General features: G+C 43.2%; 1 protein-coding gene across 1 annotated transcript in view; it reads right to left on the bottom strand.

Moving 5' to 3' along the window:
- Positions 1-359: 359 nt before the first annotated feature.
- Positions 360-20,370, bottom strand: part of MTNR1B (melatonin receptor 1B) — a 43,223-nt gene continuing 23,212 nt past the window's right edge. The window contains exon 2 of the mRNA XM_039513521.1: positions 360-1,804. Within this exon, the coding sequence (XP_039369455.1) occupies positions 936-1,804 (869 nt within the window). The 3' untranslated portion in view covers positions 360-935. The remainder of the gene's footprint in view (positions 1,805-20,370) is intronic.

The raw sequence follows: 20,370 nt of genomic DNA, 5'->3' as shown, positions 1-20,370 counted from the left end.
TGTTAGTGACTCCCCTTCATTTTACCTGATTCTGTTTGGAATTCATTGTTCCATATAGTTTTTGGAGCCTACAACTCCCAAATGAACTATATATACTATATATAAAATTAAGAAGGCAGCATTTATACTATACATTTTATATCTATTATTTCTGTACAGTTATTATGTGTCTATTGCCCTTCAGTATACACACAACTCCACCGAGTACTCTTGGGAATTCTGAGCACATAGAAGAAGAAGAAGAATCCTCAAAGTAATGTAAATGTGTAAACAATTGTCCAGTTACATTGTATCATCTGAAGGAAAGAAAGAGAAACAATATATACAGAAGACAAATAGAATAAATAAACTGAGATGGATATATACGAAAATCCCTGTCAAGAAAGGCATTAGTGTTAAAATTCTTTTGTAGGACAAAAGGACAAAATTCTCCTCTTCAGTACACAAGCAAAACTTGTTTCCCTATCAGTACATACACAGAAATGCCAAGTTTGACACATAGAGGGAAAGCAAAGTATCTACATCAATCTCCATGTACATATGACAGGAAAAAAATGCCCTCAGCCTTAACTATTATACCTTTAAGCAAATGAATTCATTATATTTTCTAAGAGCCAAATTCTGACCTGGGATAACTGCATGACTCCCATTGAAGTCAATGAGTGCCTCACCCACATTTTGAGGGCAGGATTAGTCTCTCAGAAATAAAGCAGCTGGCATTCATGTTCTACTTTAATTCTGAAGCTGATTTCAAATTGGTATCTTGTATAAAATATGAATTTAGAGGAGCAGTGTGTTTTATCAAGACAACAGGATTCCAGTCACTCTATGCCATTCAAATTGAAAGCACAGAAAAGTAAGCAAGAATGAGTGTAATCTTATAACTACATCATTGGAGTTCTCAGTGACACTTCTTTGCATTCACCATAGGACATTTACAAGGTATCAGTTTTGATTTGGTCATTGTTGTTTAAAGCAGGAGAAGGCTTGCTCTTCTGACCTTCAGTCCCCCCTTTGGATGTGTCCTGAAAGAAAAGCCTTGGCATCCACAGTGACATTAGGATTCGTTTATATTCTTTCCGAAAATTCTGGTTAAGAAGTCCGTATATTATTGCGTTAAGGCAACTGTTGAAGTAGGCCATGAAATAGCTTACAACAAACAACCACTCAGGAATTTTTGGTGCCATTTCCAAAGGATTGATAGCTACAGCTAATCCAATGAAGTTTAGTGGTGCCCAACAAAAGGCAAAGATCACGAAAACCACGAACATTGTGAGAAAGTTTCTGAAGTCACTCGGCTTCAATCTTGGTTTTATTTCTGATTTGACTCTTCTTCTTACTTGAATCACTAAGATCCAAATCCGAAAGTAGCAGAAGCTCACAATAGTGATAGGTACTATGAAATGAATTATGACAACAGCGATGGTGTAATAGGAGCTAGCAGTCTGAACAAATGTGCATGAATAGATGCGCGGATCGTACTCTAAAGAGCCAACGAAAAAATTTGGCACGGTTGCAACAACTGTTAACACCCAAATTAGGCAGACGTATAGCATTGTGTTCCACCAGGTATACACTTTGTCATAAGCAAAGCTATGGCATATGTAACAGTATCTGTTTATTGCAATTGCAGCAATGTTGAAGATGGAGCCTATCACACTTAGTCCCATCACAAAGCCACTCAGTTTACAGTGCATTTCGCCCAAGGACCATCCATTGTGGAAAATGGCTAAGAGCACCAGTGGATATGGATACAAGGCCACCACCAGGTCTGCCAAAGCCAGGCTAACCACAAATGCATTACCTACGGAAGAAGAAAAGAGAGGCAAATAAATATACTCGTATTTATGAAAGAAAAGAAAATAGTTTCAAACATTTGTAACACGAACGTGTTCAAGGTACCAGCAAGACTCAGCTATTTCAATAGCAACCTGTCTGTACATGAGATCTAGCTCTGTCATACGGAACAAGATATCACATAAATGTCAGCTGCTGCTGAGCAGCTGCTGAGTGGCTTATAGCTATTAGTGACTGCTCTTAGGCCTGTGGGCCTTTCCACAGTAAATACCCTACCGCCAGCATCACTTTACTATTCTACCAACTTTAACATCAATAATCCATTATATATAAACTAAGTCAGTTTATTGTAACCAACTCCAGTAGTTGGAGAAATGTGCAAAAATGTGATTGAAAAGGCAGCTGGGTAGGCAGATCCTTGTGTAGAGGATCGTTACAGGCTGCAGCTGTAATACACCTAGGGATTCAACAAACTGCAAAGGGAAAAATGACAGAAAGAGCAGGGATGATGGTACCAGGATGATGCATCATATGTTTATTTCAAATAGCTACACAATAAGCTGAACTATGGATATTTTCTTTGGTATGCTGCCTACCCCTTTGCAGCTATTTTGCCATTGAATCAACTTAGGAGGAAGAGTGAAACACCTCCACCATCTTCTATACAAAAGCACACCAAACTATGCAAAATCAAAAATATAGGAATGCAATGGAAAGAAAAAGTATTTAGATGCACAGAAGTCTAGATTCTTTTCTACTGTTGATGTTAAAAGAAACTTCAAGAATAAAAGTGAGGCTTATTGTCTCTCCTTAAATAATACCCTTTTCATCTATTTGAAGTTTCTGGACTGTATCTATAAAATCATTCCTGTATAAAACAGTAGGATATCAAAATGTATAGTTGAAATGTGAAATGTGTTACAGTAAATAGTGGTTCCATTGATTTTGTGGGAAGAATACCAAATACCTTCTTATCAACTTCCCGAAGTAATATAATAGGAGAGTTACTAATATTAGGTTTCTGACATTCAGGAAACATAAAAGATGTTCTTAGCTTGGCTCTTTGCTTGTTTTTACTGAAATCTATATAGTACTAGTAAAAAAAAATCCTTTACACTGTGAACATAATTGTGAAAAAGACCAGTGTATTTTTAAAGTCATGTGTGGGCATAAATCTGGTGTTCATTTACAGTGAACAATTGAGGGCTCAATCCTGGAAGATGCTGAGCATTCTGTTCTTGATCCAGTGACACACCTATGCACATGCTTAATTTTAGGAATATGAATAATCCATATGCTTAAGTGCATTGCTGGATCTGGTCCATAGTGCTTAGTCCCTTGCAGGATTCAACACTTAGAAACAATGGCAAGACCAGTGTCCATACAAATTTCTCCACACACTTTAGCAAACATACCTTAACCATACGGAAGGAATATGGAGCTCTGCTACTCCCTTCTACTCAATGGGAGATCTACTTCCATTAACCCCTTCACATGAGGTAAGGGAGAGTTATGATACTATCAAGAAGGACCTTGAGCAGATCACTGCAGACTACATGGCTCTGGGAAGAAGGATAAAAGAGTTTGGGGCACAAGTGGTGTTCTCGTCCATCCTCTCTGTTGAAGCAAAAGGCCTGGGCAGGGACCATCAAATTGCAGATGTAAATGCGGGGTTACGCAGGTGGTGTCAGCAAGAGGGCTTTGGCTTCTTCAACAACAAGCTGCTGTTCCAGGATTACTGCTGGGATGGGCTCTATCTACCGACTACTAGGAAGAGCATCTTTGGACATTGTCTGGCTAACCTGATGAGAGCTTTAAACTAGGTCCAATGGGGGATGGTGACAAAAATACAACCAATGAGTATCTAGGCTCAAGTAACGAGGGGAAGGGGCTAATTTCTGAAGAAGGGTCTAGAAATAACAACTGCATTCAAAAGGCAAAAAGAAAAGCAACAGGACAGTCTGTAAAGTATCTTCGATGCCTGTATGCGATTGCAAGGAGTATGGGGAACAAGCAGGATGAAGGAAGAAAAACCAAATGCACAAATACAGAATGGGGGATAACTGGCTTGGCAGCAGCATTACTAGGAAGGATCTGGGAGTTTTAGCAGATCACAACCTCAACATGAGTCAGCAATGTGAAACTGTTGTAAAAAAAGTAATGCAATTTTAGGTTGCATTACCAGAGGCATAGCATGCAAGTCATGGAGAGTGATAGTACTGCTCTACTCGGTGTTGCATAGGCCTCAGCTGGACTACTGTGTCCAATTTTGGTCACCAGTGTATAGAAAGGATATGAAGAAACTGGAAAAGATCCAGAGGTGAGTGACACAGATGATCAAAGGGATGGAATACAAGCCATCTGAGCAAAGGATGAACAAACTCGGCATGTTTAGTTTGGAAAAGAGGAGATTAATGGGGGATATGATAGCAGTCTTCAGGTAATGAAAGGATGCCATAAAAAAGATGGAGAAAAGTTGTTCTCTTTTTGCCACAGAGGACAGGACAAGAAGCAATGGTTTCAAACTGCAACATAGCAGATTTAGATTAAATCTCAGGGACAACTTCTTAACTGTAAGAACAGAAGGACAATAGAACAGACTGCCTAGGGAGGTTGTAGAAGCTTCTTTCTTGGAGATTTTCAAAAGGAGGCTGGATAGCCATCTGTCATGGATGGTTTAGACACAACAAATCCTGCATTTTGGCAGGTGGTTAGACTAGATGAGCCTTGCAGTCCCTTCTAACCCTATGATTCTATCTTCCCTCTACAGCCAGGACAGGTAGTCTGCAATGAGAGGAGACTGGCTTACCTCAAGACAGATGCAGAAAATTTTTGAGGGAGCTCCTTGCTATAAATTTGGCAGCACTTTGCAGGGCCGGGTCTTGCCTGCTTTATGATTCCCAGGATGCACAAACACCTTGATGTCCACTGTTCATTCCAAAACTCAGTTGAATGTTGGAATAATTTTCTTTAAGACTGTTGGATCCCTTTTTCTGTACTGTGTCTCTACGATGTGGAGTACAGAACTCAAAATGAAGGGGAGGCAGGGGTTAAGATGACTTTAAGACAGTTTCCTTCCCTCCCAATCCTGAGTTGTTCTCATGGCTGGAGAGCCTCTGGCATCATTTAGACAGCCCTAGGAGTCTGGCTAATTTATGGCAGCTTCCCAGAATCTCATCAGACCACCCCCAAACTCTCTTCCTGCCCCCAGTTCCATTCCTGGTATGCATCTTACATCAGGATTGTGAAGAAGTCCTCAAAAAGCAGCCTTGTGGTTGTCTTCTGCAGTGCCTGGGCTGGGGGAATCCTCCACAGGTCAGATATAGGGGGTTTATGGCCCCTTTACTCCACTCCACTCCACCCTTTTTACTTGGCATAGAGGGGACAGAGCAGGGTGGGGAGGATCTCACCATGGTGTGTATGCTTTATGATAGTAAGTATCTTCACCACATTTTCCCCACATTGTGATATCTATTGGGGAGAGAAAATTTAATCCATGACAACACATAAATCCCCTTAAACATCAACCAGGCACATATCTCAATTCAGCTAAAGGAATTGCCTATTACTTTCATAAAATTCTACCTGGCTTCTAGCCATCAGGAGATCTTCCCCATATAATTGAATCATTTACATTTCACACACACTTACAGGTGCAGCTTCTTATTAAATGCTGTGTAAAAATAATCCAGAAAAGCAGGTGGTGGTGCTGCTGGTGTAGCGGCATCAAGCCTTCTTTCCTTGTGAGAACATCTGTGAGATCCCTGAACATCAGTATTTGTCTTACTGATATCTTTCAAGAGATCATTCTCTCTCTAGTCCTGGAGGGGGCATGGCTGGAGAATCCGTGGTAATAGCTAATTAAATGTAAACCTGATTTCAGAGTTATCAGCTAAAGCCACACTGTGGAGAGGGTTAGACTAGGTTGAGATGGCTGGGAAATTATTTACCCCATGAAACATTTTGATTAAAACAATTTTTTTTTTAATTTTCAACAAAAATTTTCTTCAAATATTTTCAGGTTTTTGTCAAAAAAAACCCAACAAAAACGGAAATTGTTCAGTTTAAAAGAAACATTTTACCTTTCCATGGCTGAAGAGTGAAGTTTTTATTCAAAAAAAGAAAACCTTTCAGGAAAATGGAAAATATTTGGTAAATATTTCTGTTTAGTCGAGAAGCCATTTTCTGTTGAGGAAATATTTAGATGGGAAATTTTCGACAAGGTCTAATACTGCATAAGAGCATCCAAGGAACACTAGTTTTCAGTCATAGCAAGGTGCACAGCACTTACATGTAGGAATAGAAATCAGATATAAAAGGCCCCCAGAAAAGATGCAGAAAGTCAATGGGACTTGTGATCCTAAATGAATTTGGAGCTTTTGAAAATGCCACCTATGATGAATAAGGCCATTCCAAATTGGTCCAGAAATGAATGTGACATTAGTGCATAATGTGTACTGCATTTTAGGAGATGGAGTGTAAAAGCCTGACAGAAGAATGTTTTCAGTGCTTTTTCAGACTATTCATTGCAATATAAGGGCCAGAGTCTTGTCTCTTGTGGAGCTGAGTGCAGAATATGGTCCTAAATTGTTATATTATTACAATGAGTAGTTTGAAAAAGCAAAGAAAACCTTTTCTAATGTATAAATAATCTAAACTTTTGGAAATCAAAGGACTGTGATGTCTTTGAAGTTCTGTGAGCAAGCAAATGTTCCTTAATATGCCTATGATGCAGTCTCTAGCATGGGTATTATCCGTAAGAAAATTACCAGATTAATGCAGGAACCACCCTTTGCTCTTTGCTCTCTCCAGCAAGTCTGAAGCCACAGTATGCTCAGGTAGTTGGAATTAAGGTGACCAGATGTCCCGATTTTATAGGGGGCTTTTTTCTACATAGGCACCTATTACCCCCCACCCCCGTCCCGATTCTTTACACTTGCTTATCTGGTCACCCTAGTTGGAATGATTATTTCATCCTTACAATGTAACCCAAGGTAATGGGTTCCCAGATTTCAGTTCCATCAGCTACATTTGCTAAAAGATAGTGCTTACTGATCAGAAACACAGCTGCCCAGTGGAAAGCTACATGATAAAATGACTTCATACTAAATAAAGCACATGTGCACCAATCAATGCTGAGCTACAGCTATTGAGAGCCAGATGATCAGCCCTGGATGCAGCAATGTACATGAACCCATTGTGCATTAAAATCTAACATTTGTGTGTACAGAGAGGCAAATGAACATTTATTTATCAATCCGTGGGCACAATTATACAGGTTGTACCCCCGATTTGATAGCAAGACAGGAATGTATATGTTTTTTGGTATGTATGTTTGAGCATATTGTTTTTAATCCAACTTCACAATCACAGTAAATGGGATATCATTTAGGGTTTGTCTACAGTGGAACATCCAGGAAAATTAATCCAAAGTAAATAAAGATGTGAATTTGAAGTGGATTAGTTAAACCACATTAAATCCCTGTGTGAATGCTGTTATTCAGAAGTAAAGTGGCTTTAATTTAGTATAGTTTAATTCACTTTGGAAGTGAATTTAGGCCACTTTACTTCTTAATAAGAGGATTCACACAGGGCTTTAATGTGATTTAACCAACACACTTCAAATTCACACCTTTAGTTAATTGAGATTAATTTTCCTGGATGTCCCTACATAGACAAGTCCTTAATCTCTGACAGTATTTAAATGACTATGGTGAGAAATTAAAGAACAAACTTTTTATTAAAGCCAGGATTTTTAAATGCTGAGCACCCACTGTGGGAAAAGCAGGTCCTGTGAAGGTGTTTAAAGTTGGGCGCCCAAAAATGGGAGTAGTTAAAATCATTTTTTTAACCTTATTCTATTTCTTTAGTTTCAAATTGACATTATTTTATTGTTTTATATATTTTTATTATAGACTCATAGACTTTAAGGTCAGAAGGGACCAGCGCGATCATCTAGTCTGACCTCCTGCACATTGCAGGCCACAGAACCTCACCCACTTATTCCTGAAATAGACCCCTAACCTCTGGCTGAGTTACTGAAGTCCTGAAATCATGGCATAAAGATTTCAAGTTACAGAGAATTCACCATTCACCATTTAAATAGCTAGTTTAAACCTGCACGTGACCCATGCCACATGCTGCAGAGGAAGGCAAAAAAAACAGGGTCTCAGCCAAGCTGACCCAGGAGAAAATTCCTTCCTGACCCCAACTATGGCAATCAGTTAGACCCTGAGCATGTGGGCAAGACCCACCAGGCAGATACCTGAGAAAGAATTCTCTGTAGTAACTCAAAGCCCTTCTCATCGAGTGTTCTGTCTCCAGCTATTGGGGATTTTTGCTACTGGCAGTTGCCAATGGGCCATCATACCATCCCCTCCATAAACTCATCAAGTTCAGTCTTGAAGCCAGTTAGATATTTTTCCCCCACTACTCTCCTTGGAAGGCTGTTCCAGAACTTCACTTCTCTGATAGTTAGAAACCTTCACCTAATTTCAAGCCTAAACTTGTTGATGGCCATTTTAAATCCATTTGTTCTTGTGTCCACATTGATGCTTAACTTAAATAAGTCCTCTCCCTCCCTGGTATTTATCCCTCTGAGGTAGTTATAAAGAGCAATCATATCTCCCCTCAGTCTTCTTTGGTTAGGCTAAACAAGCCAAGCTCTTTGAGCCTCCTCTCATAAGATAAATGCATCTGACAAGTGGGTATTCACCCACGAAAGCTTATGCTCCAATACTTCTGTTAGTCTAATAGGTGCCACAGGACTCTTTGTCACTTTTTACAGATCCAGACTAGAGCCGCTACCCCTCTGACACTCTCATAAGATAGGTTTTCAATTCCTTGGATCATCCTAGTAGCCCTCTCTGCACCTGTTCAAGTTTGAATTAGGGCTGTCAAGTGATTAAAAAAATTAATTGCAATTAAAAAGACTAATTGCCATTAATCTCACTGTTAAACAATAATAGAATATCATTTAAATATTTTTGGATGTTTCTACATTTTCAACTATATTGATTTCAATTACAACACAGAATACAACGTGTACAGTGCTCACTTTATATTTATTTTTGATTACAAGTATTTGCGCTGTAAAAGAACCAAAAGAAATAGTATTTTTCAATTCACTTAATACAAGTACTATAGTGCAATCTTTTTATCATGAAAGTTGAACTTACAAATGCAGAATGATGTACAAAAAAAACTGCATTAAAAAATAAAACAATGTAAAATTTTAGCGCTTGCAAGTCCACTCAGTCCTACTTCTTGTTCAACCAATCACTCAGACAAACAAGTTTCTTTATATTTGCAGAAGATAATGCTGCCTGCTTCTTGTTTACAGCTTCGCCTGAAAGTGAAAACAGGCATTCACATGGCACTGTTGTAGCTGGGATCACAAGATAACAATCCAAAGCAGTGCAGACCAATGCATGTTCATTTTCATTATCTGAGTCAGATGCCACCAGCACAAGGTTGATTTTTTTTTTTTAGTCGTTCGGGTTCTGTAGTTTCCACATTGGATTGTTATTCTTTTAAGACTTCTGAAAGCATGTTTTCTACCTCATCCCTCTCAGATTTTGTAAGGCACTTCAGATTCTTAAACCTTGGTTCAAGTGCTGTAGCTATCTTTAGAAATCTCACATTGGTACCTTCTTTGCATTTTGTGAAATCTGCAGTGAAAGTGTTCTTAAAATGAACAACATGTGCTGGGTCATCATCCGAGACTGCTATAACATGAAATACACGGCAGACTGTGGGTAAAACAGAAGAGGGGACATACGATTCTACCCCAAAGAGTTCAGTCACAAATTGAATTAAAGCATTATTTTTTTAACGAGCATCATCAGCATGGAAGCATGTCCTCTGGAATGGTGGCCGAAGCATGAAGGGGCATATGAATGTTTAGCATATCTGGCACATAAATACTTTGCAATGCCAGCTACAAAAATGCCATGCAAATGCCTGTTTTCACTTTCTGGTGACATTGTAAATAAGAAGAGGGCAGCATTATCTCCTATAAATGTAAATAAACTTGTTTGTCTTAGCAATTGGCTAAACAAGAAGTAGGACTGAGTGGACGTGTAGGCTCTGAAGTTTTACATTGTTTTGTTTTTGAGTGCAGTTATGTAACAAAAAAAATCTACATTTATAAGTTGCACTTTCACGACAAAGAGATTTCACTACAGTACTTGTATGAGGTGAATTGAAAAATACTATTTCTTTTGTTAATACAAACTTTGATTTCAATTACAATACAGAGTACAATATCTATGAAAATGTAGAAATACATCCAGAATATGTAATAAATTTCAGTTGGTATTCTATTGTTTGACAGTGCAATTAAAACTGTGATTAATTTTTTTGAGTTCATCATGTGAGTTAACTACGATTAATCGACAGCCCTAGTTTGAATAAATCTTTTTTGAACATGGGAGACCAGAATTTCATGCAGTATTCCAGAGGAGGTCTCGCCAATGCCTTGTATAATGTTACTAACACTTCCCTGTCTCTACCTGAAATACCTCGTCTGATGCATCCTACGACAGCATTAGCCTTTTTCAAGGCTACATCATATTGATGGCTCATAGTCATCCTGTGGCCAATCAGTACACCCACATCTTTCTCCTCTGTTGCTTCCAACTGATAAGGCCCCAGCTTATAGCAAAAATTCTTGTTCTTAGTCCCTAAATGCATGGCCTTGCACTTTGTGTAAGCGGGGGGAATGGTCCTGCTATGGTGGGGAACTTTCCTGGTTTCTGCACTGGTGAACTGGGCTAGTGAAAAGATCTGAGTCCTCACTCCCACTTCCTTTACCCAGAGGCTTCCCTGCCCTTGAGGACTCCCTTTCCACTCTCCTGTCTGGCAGAGTCCTTATAACTCCAACAAGGCTGGGCCCAGGATTCCTGGGGGGCTCAACCCCCAACCCTGCTGTGGTTGCCTGGGACGGGGCTAGGATGTCCCCACTCCAGGGTGCTCTCTCTGCAGTGGGCACCTCCCTGACCCACTGATCATTTCATACAATTTAAAACAAATACAAGTTGTTTAGTTAACAATTAATTTAAACAAAGAATAAGGAAAAATGGGAAAGGTTAAAGGAAAACACGTCACCCTGCTCTGTGGCAGGGAACATTATAAACAGGGTCTCTGGACATCAGGGAACTTCAAAGTCTGTTCCTTGTAAGTCTCAGGTCTCCTTCTCAGGCCCTGGCAGTGCCGCAGAGATGCTGCGGGTTGGACATTTGCAATGGTGGTGGCCACACACCTCCGGGCTATGTTTGGTGGTACCCTTCTTCCCAGCGTCAGCCCCCTGTTGGGTTAAGATCCCCGTCCTGATCTGGCCTGCAAGGACCCTTGGCTGGGGGTGTCTTTCTGTGCTGGACCTTTTGCCCAAGGTCCCCCCTTGGCTGACCCCAATTGCTCACCACACCTCACTCTGTGGCTGCAACTCTGCTCCCAGCACAGGATCTGCTCTCCCTGGGCTGTCTCTGGCTCTGTGACTACAGTCCTGCTGCTCCCAGCACAGGATCTGCTCTCCCTGGGCTGTCTCTGGCTCTGTGGCTGCAGCTCTGCTCCCAGCACAGGATCTGCTCTCTCCCTGGGCTGCCTCTGGCTCTGCTCCCAACTCTGACCTGCTTCCTGAGCTGCTTTTCTGGCCCCTCTGGATCTGGCACGGCTCTGCTCCCCAGCTCAGCTTGAGCCCCTGCTCTCTTCTTAGCTTCAGGGCCGGCTCCAGGCGCTTGTGGCAGCCAATGGAAAGGGGCAGCACGTCCAGGTCTTCGGCAGCAGGTCCCTCAGTCCCTCTCAGGGAATGAAGTGGTGCGGTAGAGCTTCTGCCGAAGTGCCGCCGATTGCAGCTTTATCTTTTTTTTTTTTTTCCTTTGCAGGTTGGTGTGGCAAAAAAGCTGGAGCCGGCCCTGCTTAGCATGGCCCCACTCTGTCTGATGCAGGCAATTCCAGCTCACATGGAGGCCGGGACCTCCCTGGCCTCCTGACTCCCTGATTAGCCTGCCTGCCCTGTCAATCAGGCTCAGATGCTGAGGCTGACCTGGAGCATTGGCCTCTCCCCAATCTTTAGTGCTGGGAGCTAGCCAACCAAAACACCCCCATTGAATGTTAGTAAGGGGGCAACAGTCTATTAAATTCCACTATTAAATTTGCACTATTAAATTCCATCCCATTTCTATTACGCCAGTTTACAAGGTCATCAAGTTCTTATCGTATGATATTCCGGTCCTCCTCCATATTGGAAATACTGCCCATCTTTGTTATATTTGTTATTTATTTGTTTAGCATGAATAAGGTACTGGGCACTGGGGCACTGTACAATATATAAAAATAAAAAAGTCTTTGGGTTACATTTTTTTCAAGTGCAACTTACGCAATTAGCAGCCTACATCCTATTGAAAATATATTAAATATAAAATTATGCATTAATATTAGAGTTAAGGTTACAGTTTTTAACACACAGAAATAATGATATGCAAATGTCTGGGGGCTAAATTTTACTCTCGGTTATATCCATCTAACTAAGAGCAGGATTTGGCTGGAGTTAATGTTCCCTCAGTTGCATCTAACTGAAGTACACTGGAATTGTACATGGAAATCAGAAGACAAAATTGAGCCCATTGTTATTTAAGACATATAGTTAACATTATAATTAGTCCTTCAACTAATCCTTCTGTGCACAAAGGGCAAAATCAGTACTATGTATTAATGTAATAAGAATGATGAATATGTTAGCCCTGTAATACAAAGACATTAGTCTATCAAAAGGCAGTAGTGTGATAGTTATCTTAACCACAAGAGAGAAGCTCAGACTAGTTTGTTTCCAGAAGCTTGAGGCAGAATGCCCTGGCATAATTGTTACTTTTATTAAGAGTTAAATTGAAACATTTAAATGTGAAATCTCTGGTTTAGATTCCATATTTCAAAAAGGCTGTAATAATGATACTATATTAATGGTATTGACTTCATAGTATTGACCAAGGAGGATTTACAGAGAATAACAAACCAGGTAGACTGGGAAAAATGAAAATTCAGATGGAAGATCAGCAAGGAGAAAGCAAACATTATGCCAATTGGAAGGCAAGAGGAAGAGATAAAGATCAAAGTTGGAGACAAAAACTAGAACAAGTGGAAAAATTTGTAAATCTTGGAGGAGTAGTATCAAACATTGGGAATTGTGAAGATCACATAAGAAGAATCGGACTAGGAGTTATTGCATTCAGATCTTGCAGAATTTTCTTATTGCATTCAGATAAAAATGAAGATCAGCATATATTAGACACTTTTCATGCCAGACCTGCTTTATGGTTTGGAGTGTTGAAATATGAGGAAAGCTAACAAACAAAAACTATTGACTGCAGAAATGAACTGATTGAGAGGAATACTGAGAATTTCAAAACCACAGAAAATAAAAGATGAAGTGATAAGAAAACAGCTAGGGCAAGAAATAATGCTGTTACAGAAAATTCAAGAAAAATGACTGCGATGCTTTGGATACATGTTAAGGATGGACCTGGAAAGGATAATAAAACAATAATTAAGAGACATCAGAAAAGAATTCTGTATCCACTGTAGGGTTTGAATGGTGTGCAGTAAATAAAACACAGGGCCACTCACCGAATGATGATAGAAAAAAATATTGAATAGGAAATATGAACATGGTGCATCCTGTTATGAACATGATATAGATGTGTGAGGCAGGGGAGGGGCAAAATGAAAAAAACCCAAAGTTATCACAGGTTATGGGCCTGAGTGACAGGTAGGTAGTATTGTCCTCAGTGACAGAGAAAGGATGAAATTCTGACCCTAATGAAGTAATTGGGAGTTTTGACATTGTCTTCAGTAGAACCAGGAATTCACTCAAGGTGTAAAATTGATAACAAAACAGCTTAGAAAATATGTCAAAATAGCAGACTGAGTGTGCCAGAGATGCTTACGATATGTTCACAGTTGGTGTATCTACGGGCAAACTTTTTGGCCTGAGGGCCACACTGGGTTTCCAAAACTGTATGGACGGCTGGTTAGGGGAGGCTGTGCCTCCCCAAACAGCCAGGCGTGGCCCGGCTCTCGCCCCCTATCTGACCCTCCCTGCTGCTCACCCCTGCTGTTCCCCTTCCCCCGCAGCCTCAGCTCACTGTGCCACTGGGACAATGCTCTGGGTGGCTGGGTTGTGAGCTCCTGCAGGTGCAGTGTATTAAACTGCTCCCTGTAGGAATGTGCTACTGGTAGCAGTTACTGATGCAAAGGCTTGTAAGAAACTGCTATTCCAGCAGCACAGCTGCAGAGCTGGGGACTGACCCGGTGCTCTGAGCTGCACGGTGGCGTTGCTGGCTCGAGCTGGGCGGTGTGGCTGCCTGTCCTGGTGCTCTGGGCAGCACGGCTCTAGCACCGCCAGCCACCGGTGCCCCAGGGGAGGGGCCAGGGGCTAGTCTCCCGGGCCAGGAGCTCAGGGGGCAGGCAGGAGGGTCCTGTGGGTCAGATGTGGCCCATGGGCCATAGTTTGCCCACCTCTGGCCTAGTCCAATGTCCATGAAAGTGAAATGGAAGAATGGGCATTGAACCAGGCTATTAAATAACAGAAGTATAAGGAAATAAAGGTCACTTACTCTTAAGTGGAAATCCTGTGAGAAGCTATTCTCACAGTACTTCCAACCTGACCTAAACCAGGTAGTACAGGAAATCTTACTAGCAAAATCTGGCAACTTTTTCACCCAGATTTCTCAACTAATGAGGTCCAGAAAAGCATCTGAACTCCAAAATTGCAGAAAATTGAGATGCACTAATTTAAGGGAACAATCTCCCTTAAATCACCAATAAAAGATACAGTAATAAATGGGGGTATGGAGTTTTCACAGGTTCTTACTTCAGTGAAAGTAAGTAAAAAGTGGGGGGGAAGGAAAGCTCAGTGGTTTGAGCATTGGCCTGCTAAAGCCAGGGTTGTGAGTTCAATCCTTGAGAGGGCCACTTAGGGATCTGGGCCAAAAATTGGTCCTGCTAGTGAAGGCAAGGAGCTGGACTAGATGACCTTTCAAGGTCCCTTCCAGTTCTAGGAGATTGGTATATCTCCAATTATTACCTTTAGTAAAGACTGTTAAATGTTTGTTTAACAAGAATGTGAAACACTGAAAACATATGGTATAGCTAACATGCACTAAATTGTGAAAGTTCAAGGCATGTGCATAAAATATGAAAACGAAAAAACCCAACCCATAGTTTCTATCCAACCAAAAGTTTCTACAACTTTTAAAAGAACAGACCTCTTTTCAAAACAGAGGTAAGAAATAACCCACTAGCAACCTCAGGTAGGAAAAAGCCTGAGAAAAGGTCAGCCATGCCAACGGAAATGGCCAGGACAATCTAGCTGCAGCCAGGAAGTAAAAGGAAACTTTTATTTATTAGAAAGGATCAAAAGTTATTCTGCTACTCAGTTGAACTTCCCTAATAGCAAATGTAGCCAGTGGAATAAAAGCAATTCACCCATGTTTTGATGTTTTTCTGAAATGCTTATTACCCCATATCAGGGAGCCCTACATCTAAAGAAGTATATGCTAGGTCTGGCATTGGTTTGCAAACATCTGTAGTATCAGTGGTTCTCAAACTAGGGCTGCCACTTGTTCAGGGAAAGCCCCTGGCGGGCTGCGCCAGTTTGTTTACCTGCTGCCTCCGCAGGTTCAGCCGATCACAGCTCCCAATGGCTGCGGTTCACCACTCAGGCCAATGGGGGCGGCAGGAGGTGGCGGCAGGAAGTGGCGGCCAGTACGTCCCTCAGCCCGCGCCGCTTCTTGCAGCTCCCATTGGCCGGGAGTGGCGAACCGCGCGAGCTGCGACTGGCTGAACCTGCAGACGTGGCAGGTAAACAAACTGGCCCAGCCTGGCCCAGCCCGCCAGGGGCTTTCCCTGAACAACTAGTTTGAGAACCACTGTGCTGTATGATTCAAAGCTTATGATGGGTGGATCTCAGAATACTCATCCAAAGCTTACTCTGCTATTTTATAATGGGGTGTTCAAGTCCATTAGCATCTCAAAAGGAGATTCTTATTGTCATGACATTTACCACTAAGCAGAAACATTGCCAAACTGGCCAGCAATGCAGGTGGGCTTGAGGAAACTGGAGTTGTTTAAATCTAGCATCTGTTAGCTTGGATACTGAGAGAGCCTGCTGCTCCAGGAGAAGCTGTGGGCTGGGGAGATTGGGGTTAAATCCCAACTGTAGATTCTAATTTGAGATCATTGAAGCTGAAGGAAAGCAGCTGGATCCCCAGCTAAGCCTCGTGTTAACCAGGGCAGCTGAGCTTTGTTCTGTAATCAAAGGTTTATAAAAGATCAGGCTTCTTCTCATGGAGAAAGAAATCAAGGGAGAATTTCTGCTGTCTAACCAGAATTCAGCATGTACCTGGGTTGTTTTGTGTTGTAGATGATAAACCTCCACATGTTCTTTAAACTGTAGAAGCAAGATAATAAATGAAAGTCCCTAACACAGGGGTGGGCAAACTTTTTGGCCCAAGGGCCAACTGGGGTTGCAAAACTGCATGGAGAGCGGGGTAGGGGAGGCTGTGCTGCCCCGAACAGCCTGGCCTCCACCCTCTATCTGACCCCTCCCACTTCCCACCCTCTGACTGCCCCCCTCAGAACCCCTGACCCATCCAACCCCCCCTACTCCTTGTCCCCAACTGCCCCCTTCTGGGACCCCCTGGCCCTAACTGCCCCCTGGACCCCACCCCCTATCCAACCCCCCTGCTCCCAGTCCCCTGACCCCTCTGACCCCTATCCACACACCCCACCCCCTGACAGGCCCCCCTGGGACTCCCACGTTTATCCAACCCCCGGCCCCTGACTGCCCCCCAGAACCTCCACCCTATCCAACCACCCCGTTCCCCATCCCCTGACCCCTCTCCACACCCCCATCCCTTGATAGCTCCCCGGACTCCCATGCTTATCCACCCCTACCCCCATCCCCTGACCACCCCCAGAACCGCCACCCCATCCCACCGCTCCCTGTCCCGACTGCCCCCCAGGAACCCCCCCCCTTATTCAACCCCCCAGCCCTGGCCCCCTTACCATACCGCTGAGAGCAGCATGTCTGGCAGCTACGCTGCCTGGCCGGAGCCAGACATTCTGCCACGCTGCTCGGCAGGAGCACGCAACCCCACTGCCCAACGCTGGCTGCAGTGAAGGGGGGACAGCGAGGGAGGGGCCGGGGGCTAGCATCCCCGGCCAGGAGCTCAAGGGCCAGGCAGGACGGTCCCGCGGGCTGGATGTGGCCTGCAGGCTGTAGTTTGCCCACCTCTGCCCTAACAGAAGAGGAAGTCATCTTGTTGTCCCCTGACTAAAGACTCATGTGATTTGCAAGTGTGGACCCTGGCATAGCAATGAACTTCCTAGGCATAGCCAGTTCATCGATATGGTAAGAGCTGCATTTTGTGTTCCTGGTTCTATTCCTGGCCAGAACTAAGATGCATATAGACAAGTGGCAACAGGGTTCACTCTTGCAAACATGTAAAGACTAGTTTGAGTTTTGAGACCAGGTTTGTGCAAACCCCAGAGCTAGAAGGTGTGGACGGATGGAACTATCTGCATCTTTATGGGGGAAAAGCTAGCTCTGGCCACCCTCATTACATAATTTACAATATTTCTTACCACTAGTTCCACCTACTTTGGTTTTTTTTTTACTTGGAATATGTCTGTGTTGTGGTTGTATACATGCTAATAGATTGTTACTGTGACTGATCTTAGGAAAAGACATAGGAGTTGTGCAAAATATGTCCCAGAGTATGTTGGTCACCCTGACCTTGTAGATCGTGAACTCTGGTTTGGGAATGGGATTCAAGTTCAGTAAGAGACTACAGAGCTCTGTCTGAGATACTGGGAATTCTTTCTTCCAAGGAGCAGGGGCTTCATCAAAAAGGCTTGTTTTGTAGGTTTCTATTAGAGATTCTGAATCTTGAGTGGAGTGATTTGACTTGACCACACCTAACTAACCGCCATGATGCAGAATTGACTTCATGGTGAAGCCTGACTGGGCAAGTGGTGGTGGAGTGCTAACTACATAACAGGGCCCCACCAGAACAGCAATGGCAGAGCTGATGACACAGAACAGGACTAGGTAGCTATAGATCAGAATGCGATTGTGTGGTATGTAATTCACTGGAGTGGACAAGGAGAGCCGGCCATTGACAATCACCAAGTCTCTTTCAAACAGTGAGTGGTTTTGTTTGTGACCAAGAGTTCTGCACCACAACAAGCTGGACAGTTGATACAATGGAACTGAGGGGTTGGCCACTGTTTAGGGTTTCTTTCCCACATTACTTCTGGAGGGAATTCTGTGCCACTGCGCACCTGCAGAATTCATATCCCCCAGAGATTTTTGTTTGTTTCCCCGCAGAATAATAGATTCTGATGGGGAAGCAAAGGGAAGCCACAAGAGGGGTCAGGTCCCCCTCCCCGGAAGTGTTCCCAAGTGGTTTGGGCACTAGGAAAGATGTAAATCACCAACAGTGGGGGAGGGAATCAAGGCTAGGCAGGCAAGACTCTCTCACTTGCTATCACAATGTGCCCAGTGCCGAGGGGCAGAGCTCTGTGGTGTTGCTGGGGCAGGCCTGGCTCTTGTGCAGTGTCGGGTGCAGCCTCACTGCCAATTCTATGTCCCTGGGGAAGGGTTGCGGGTAATTCCCCATCTCTGTGCAGCCAGGGGGCAGACAGCCCCAGTGCATATCCTTTGCCCCCACTGATGTGCCCACTCTGCAGAGGCATGGGGCTGACACAAGCAGCTATGGGGAAGTCACAGGGAGCCTTGGCCAAGGGTGCCATTTAGGGAATACAGGGGGTACCTACCCCCCTCGTGAGTTTTGAGCCAGAGGTCTGCTCGCAGCTGCGCCCCAGGCGGAGCTCTTACCTGCAGAGCCACGCAGTCAGATCCCCTCCTCCAGCTGTCAGGGTTCTCCAACTGTGACTCCCCTGGTCAGTTTCGTCTGCTGCGCTAGGCCTCTGGGGGTGGGGCAGGCAAGGAAGGGGTCAGTCAGGGTGGGAGGGGTGAGCATAAGAGACCCTGTGGTGGGAGTGCGTGAGGAGAAGGAGAGGGTCCCCAGTGTTGTAGCCTAGGGGGGGCCAGTGAGGTGGGAAAGGGGAAAGGAGAGGTGAGGGCAAAGGGCTGTGCCCTGAAGGAGGGGGCAGAGAGTGTGGGAGGAGCACCTGAAGAAGGATAGTCCCTTGGGTGAGGATCCAAGAGAGGGGGAGCTGAAGAAAGATCGGGGGCTAGGAGAAGCAAATGGATCTTGGGATCCATTTGCCCTCAGAAGCAGGGATCACCCTTACCTGTCCCTGGGAAGAGACTGGGGACAGACTCCACTAAGCTAATGCATTCTCTCAACTAATTAATCTGCTCTCTGCCTTCCACCCCATCTCTCCTACTTCAGGGTAACTTGTACCTTGATCCTGCAGTGAGGATCCATGTGGGTGCAGGGGTTTCTTTAACTCTCTACTCCTGGAGGAATCTTTTTTGTTGTCTGTATTGTTACAGACATACTTGCTGACAGGTATTTTGAAATAAATGATCAAATAATAGAAACTGATGTGATTATATTGGGTTATTCTGACAAAATGTGCAGAACTTTGCAGAATTTTTAATTTTTTTTAGCGCAGAATTCTACCAGGAGTAAAGCCTTGTATGTAAATATATATAGTTATTGTGTTTTGTTTCTTTTGTTTTGCTCTTCTTTTTTCCCCAAATTATTTATGGTGTCATGTTTCCAAGGACTCCTGAATGTTTGCAAGTAGGGAAGACCCATCTAGGAAGATGACCAGGGAGGTTATGATTTAATTTCCCAGAGCCAGATGTAGTGATACAGCTCTGTATGGGGACTTTTCTGTTTTCAAAAAGAGCCCCTCCACAAATCTAACCCTGGGCTTGTGGCTGTCATTGGCACCTGGCAGAAGGGTTACATTTATTTTATCTGAACAGACTCAATTTCCCTGGTCAACACTGGGCCACCAATATCCATAATCCTGATGGCTCAGCTAGACCGTAGGCTAATCCTGGTGCTGCTACAGGGCTCAGTCATGAGACCAGCCATGCAAGTAGGGAGCTGCCTTGCACCTGTCTGCAGGCCTGGCTTTCTTGTTTGGTATTGGCTTCTTTGAATTAAAAAAAAATGGTAATTTCAAGATCCATTTGATGTTGGCTCTTGGTTTAAATCTGTAATGTTTGAGTCTCCAAGCCACAATACATGGCCTCATTCTTCTTTTTTGTCAGTGCATTAAAGAGGAGAAACCCTGCCAACCATATTCAGGCAAAACTCTGTTCATCTGAGCAGGAAAAAAACCAACAGGATTTGCCCCAATCTGCAGGTGGATTAGATCTTTCATAGTCTGAAATTTAGACTATCTGTAGTACAAAGTGGATATACCATGGATCAATATCTAGGGTATTTTTTGAGCTACTCTGGACATGAGTTAATCCTTATGTTAAGTAATGTACTGTGAACAGAAGCGTTAGCATAATCCTCCTAGCAAGTATGGGTGGGTTGGTTTGTTTGTTTTGCACAATAAAATTTAAAGGTAGCAATGTCCTAA

This window comes from Mauremys reevesii, linkage group 1 (genome assembly GCF_016161935.1).
Source record: "Mauremys reevesii isolate NIE-2019 linkage group 1, ASM1616193v1, whole genome shotgun sequence".
NCBI classification, from domain to species: Eukaryota; Metazoa; Chordata; order Testudines; family Geoemydidae; genus Mauremys; species Mauremys reevesii.
Note: the sequence above shows the minus strand (reverse complement) of the source record. Positions and strands in the feature narration are given on the sequence as shown.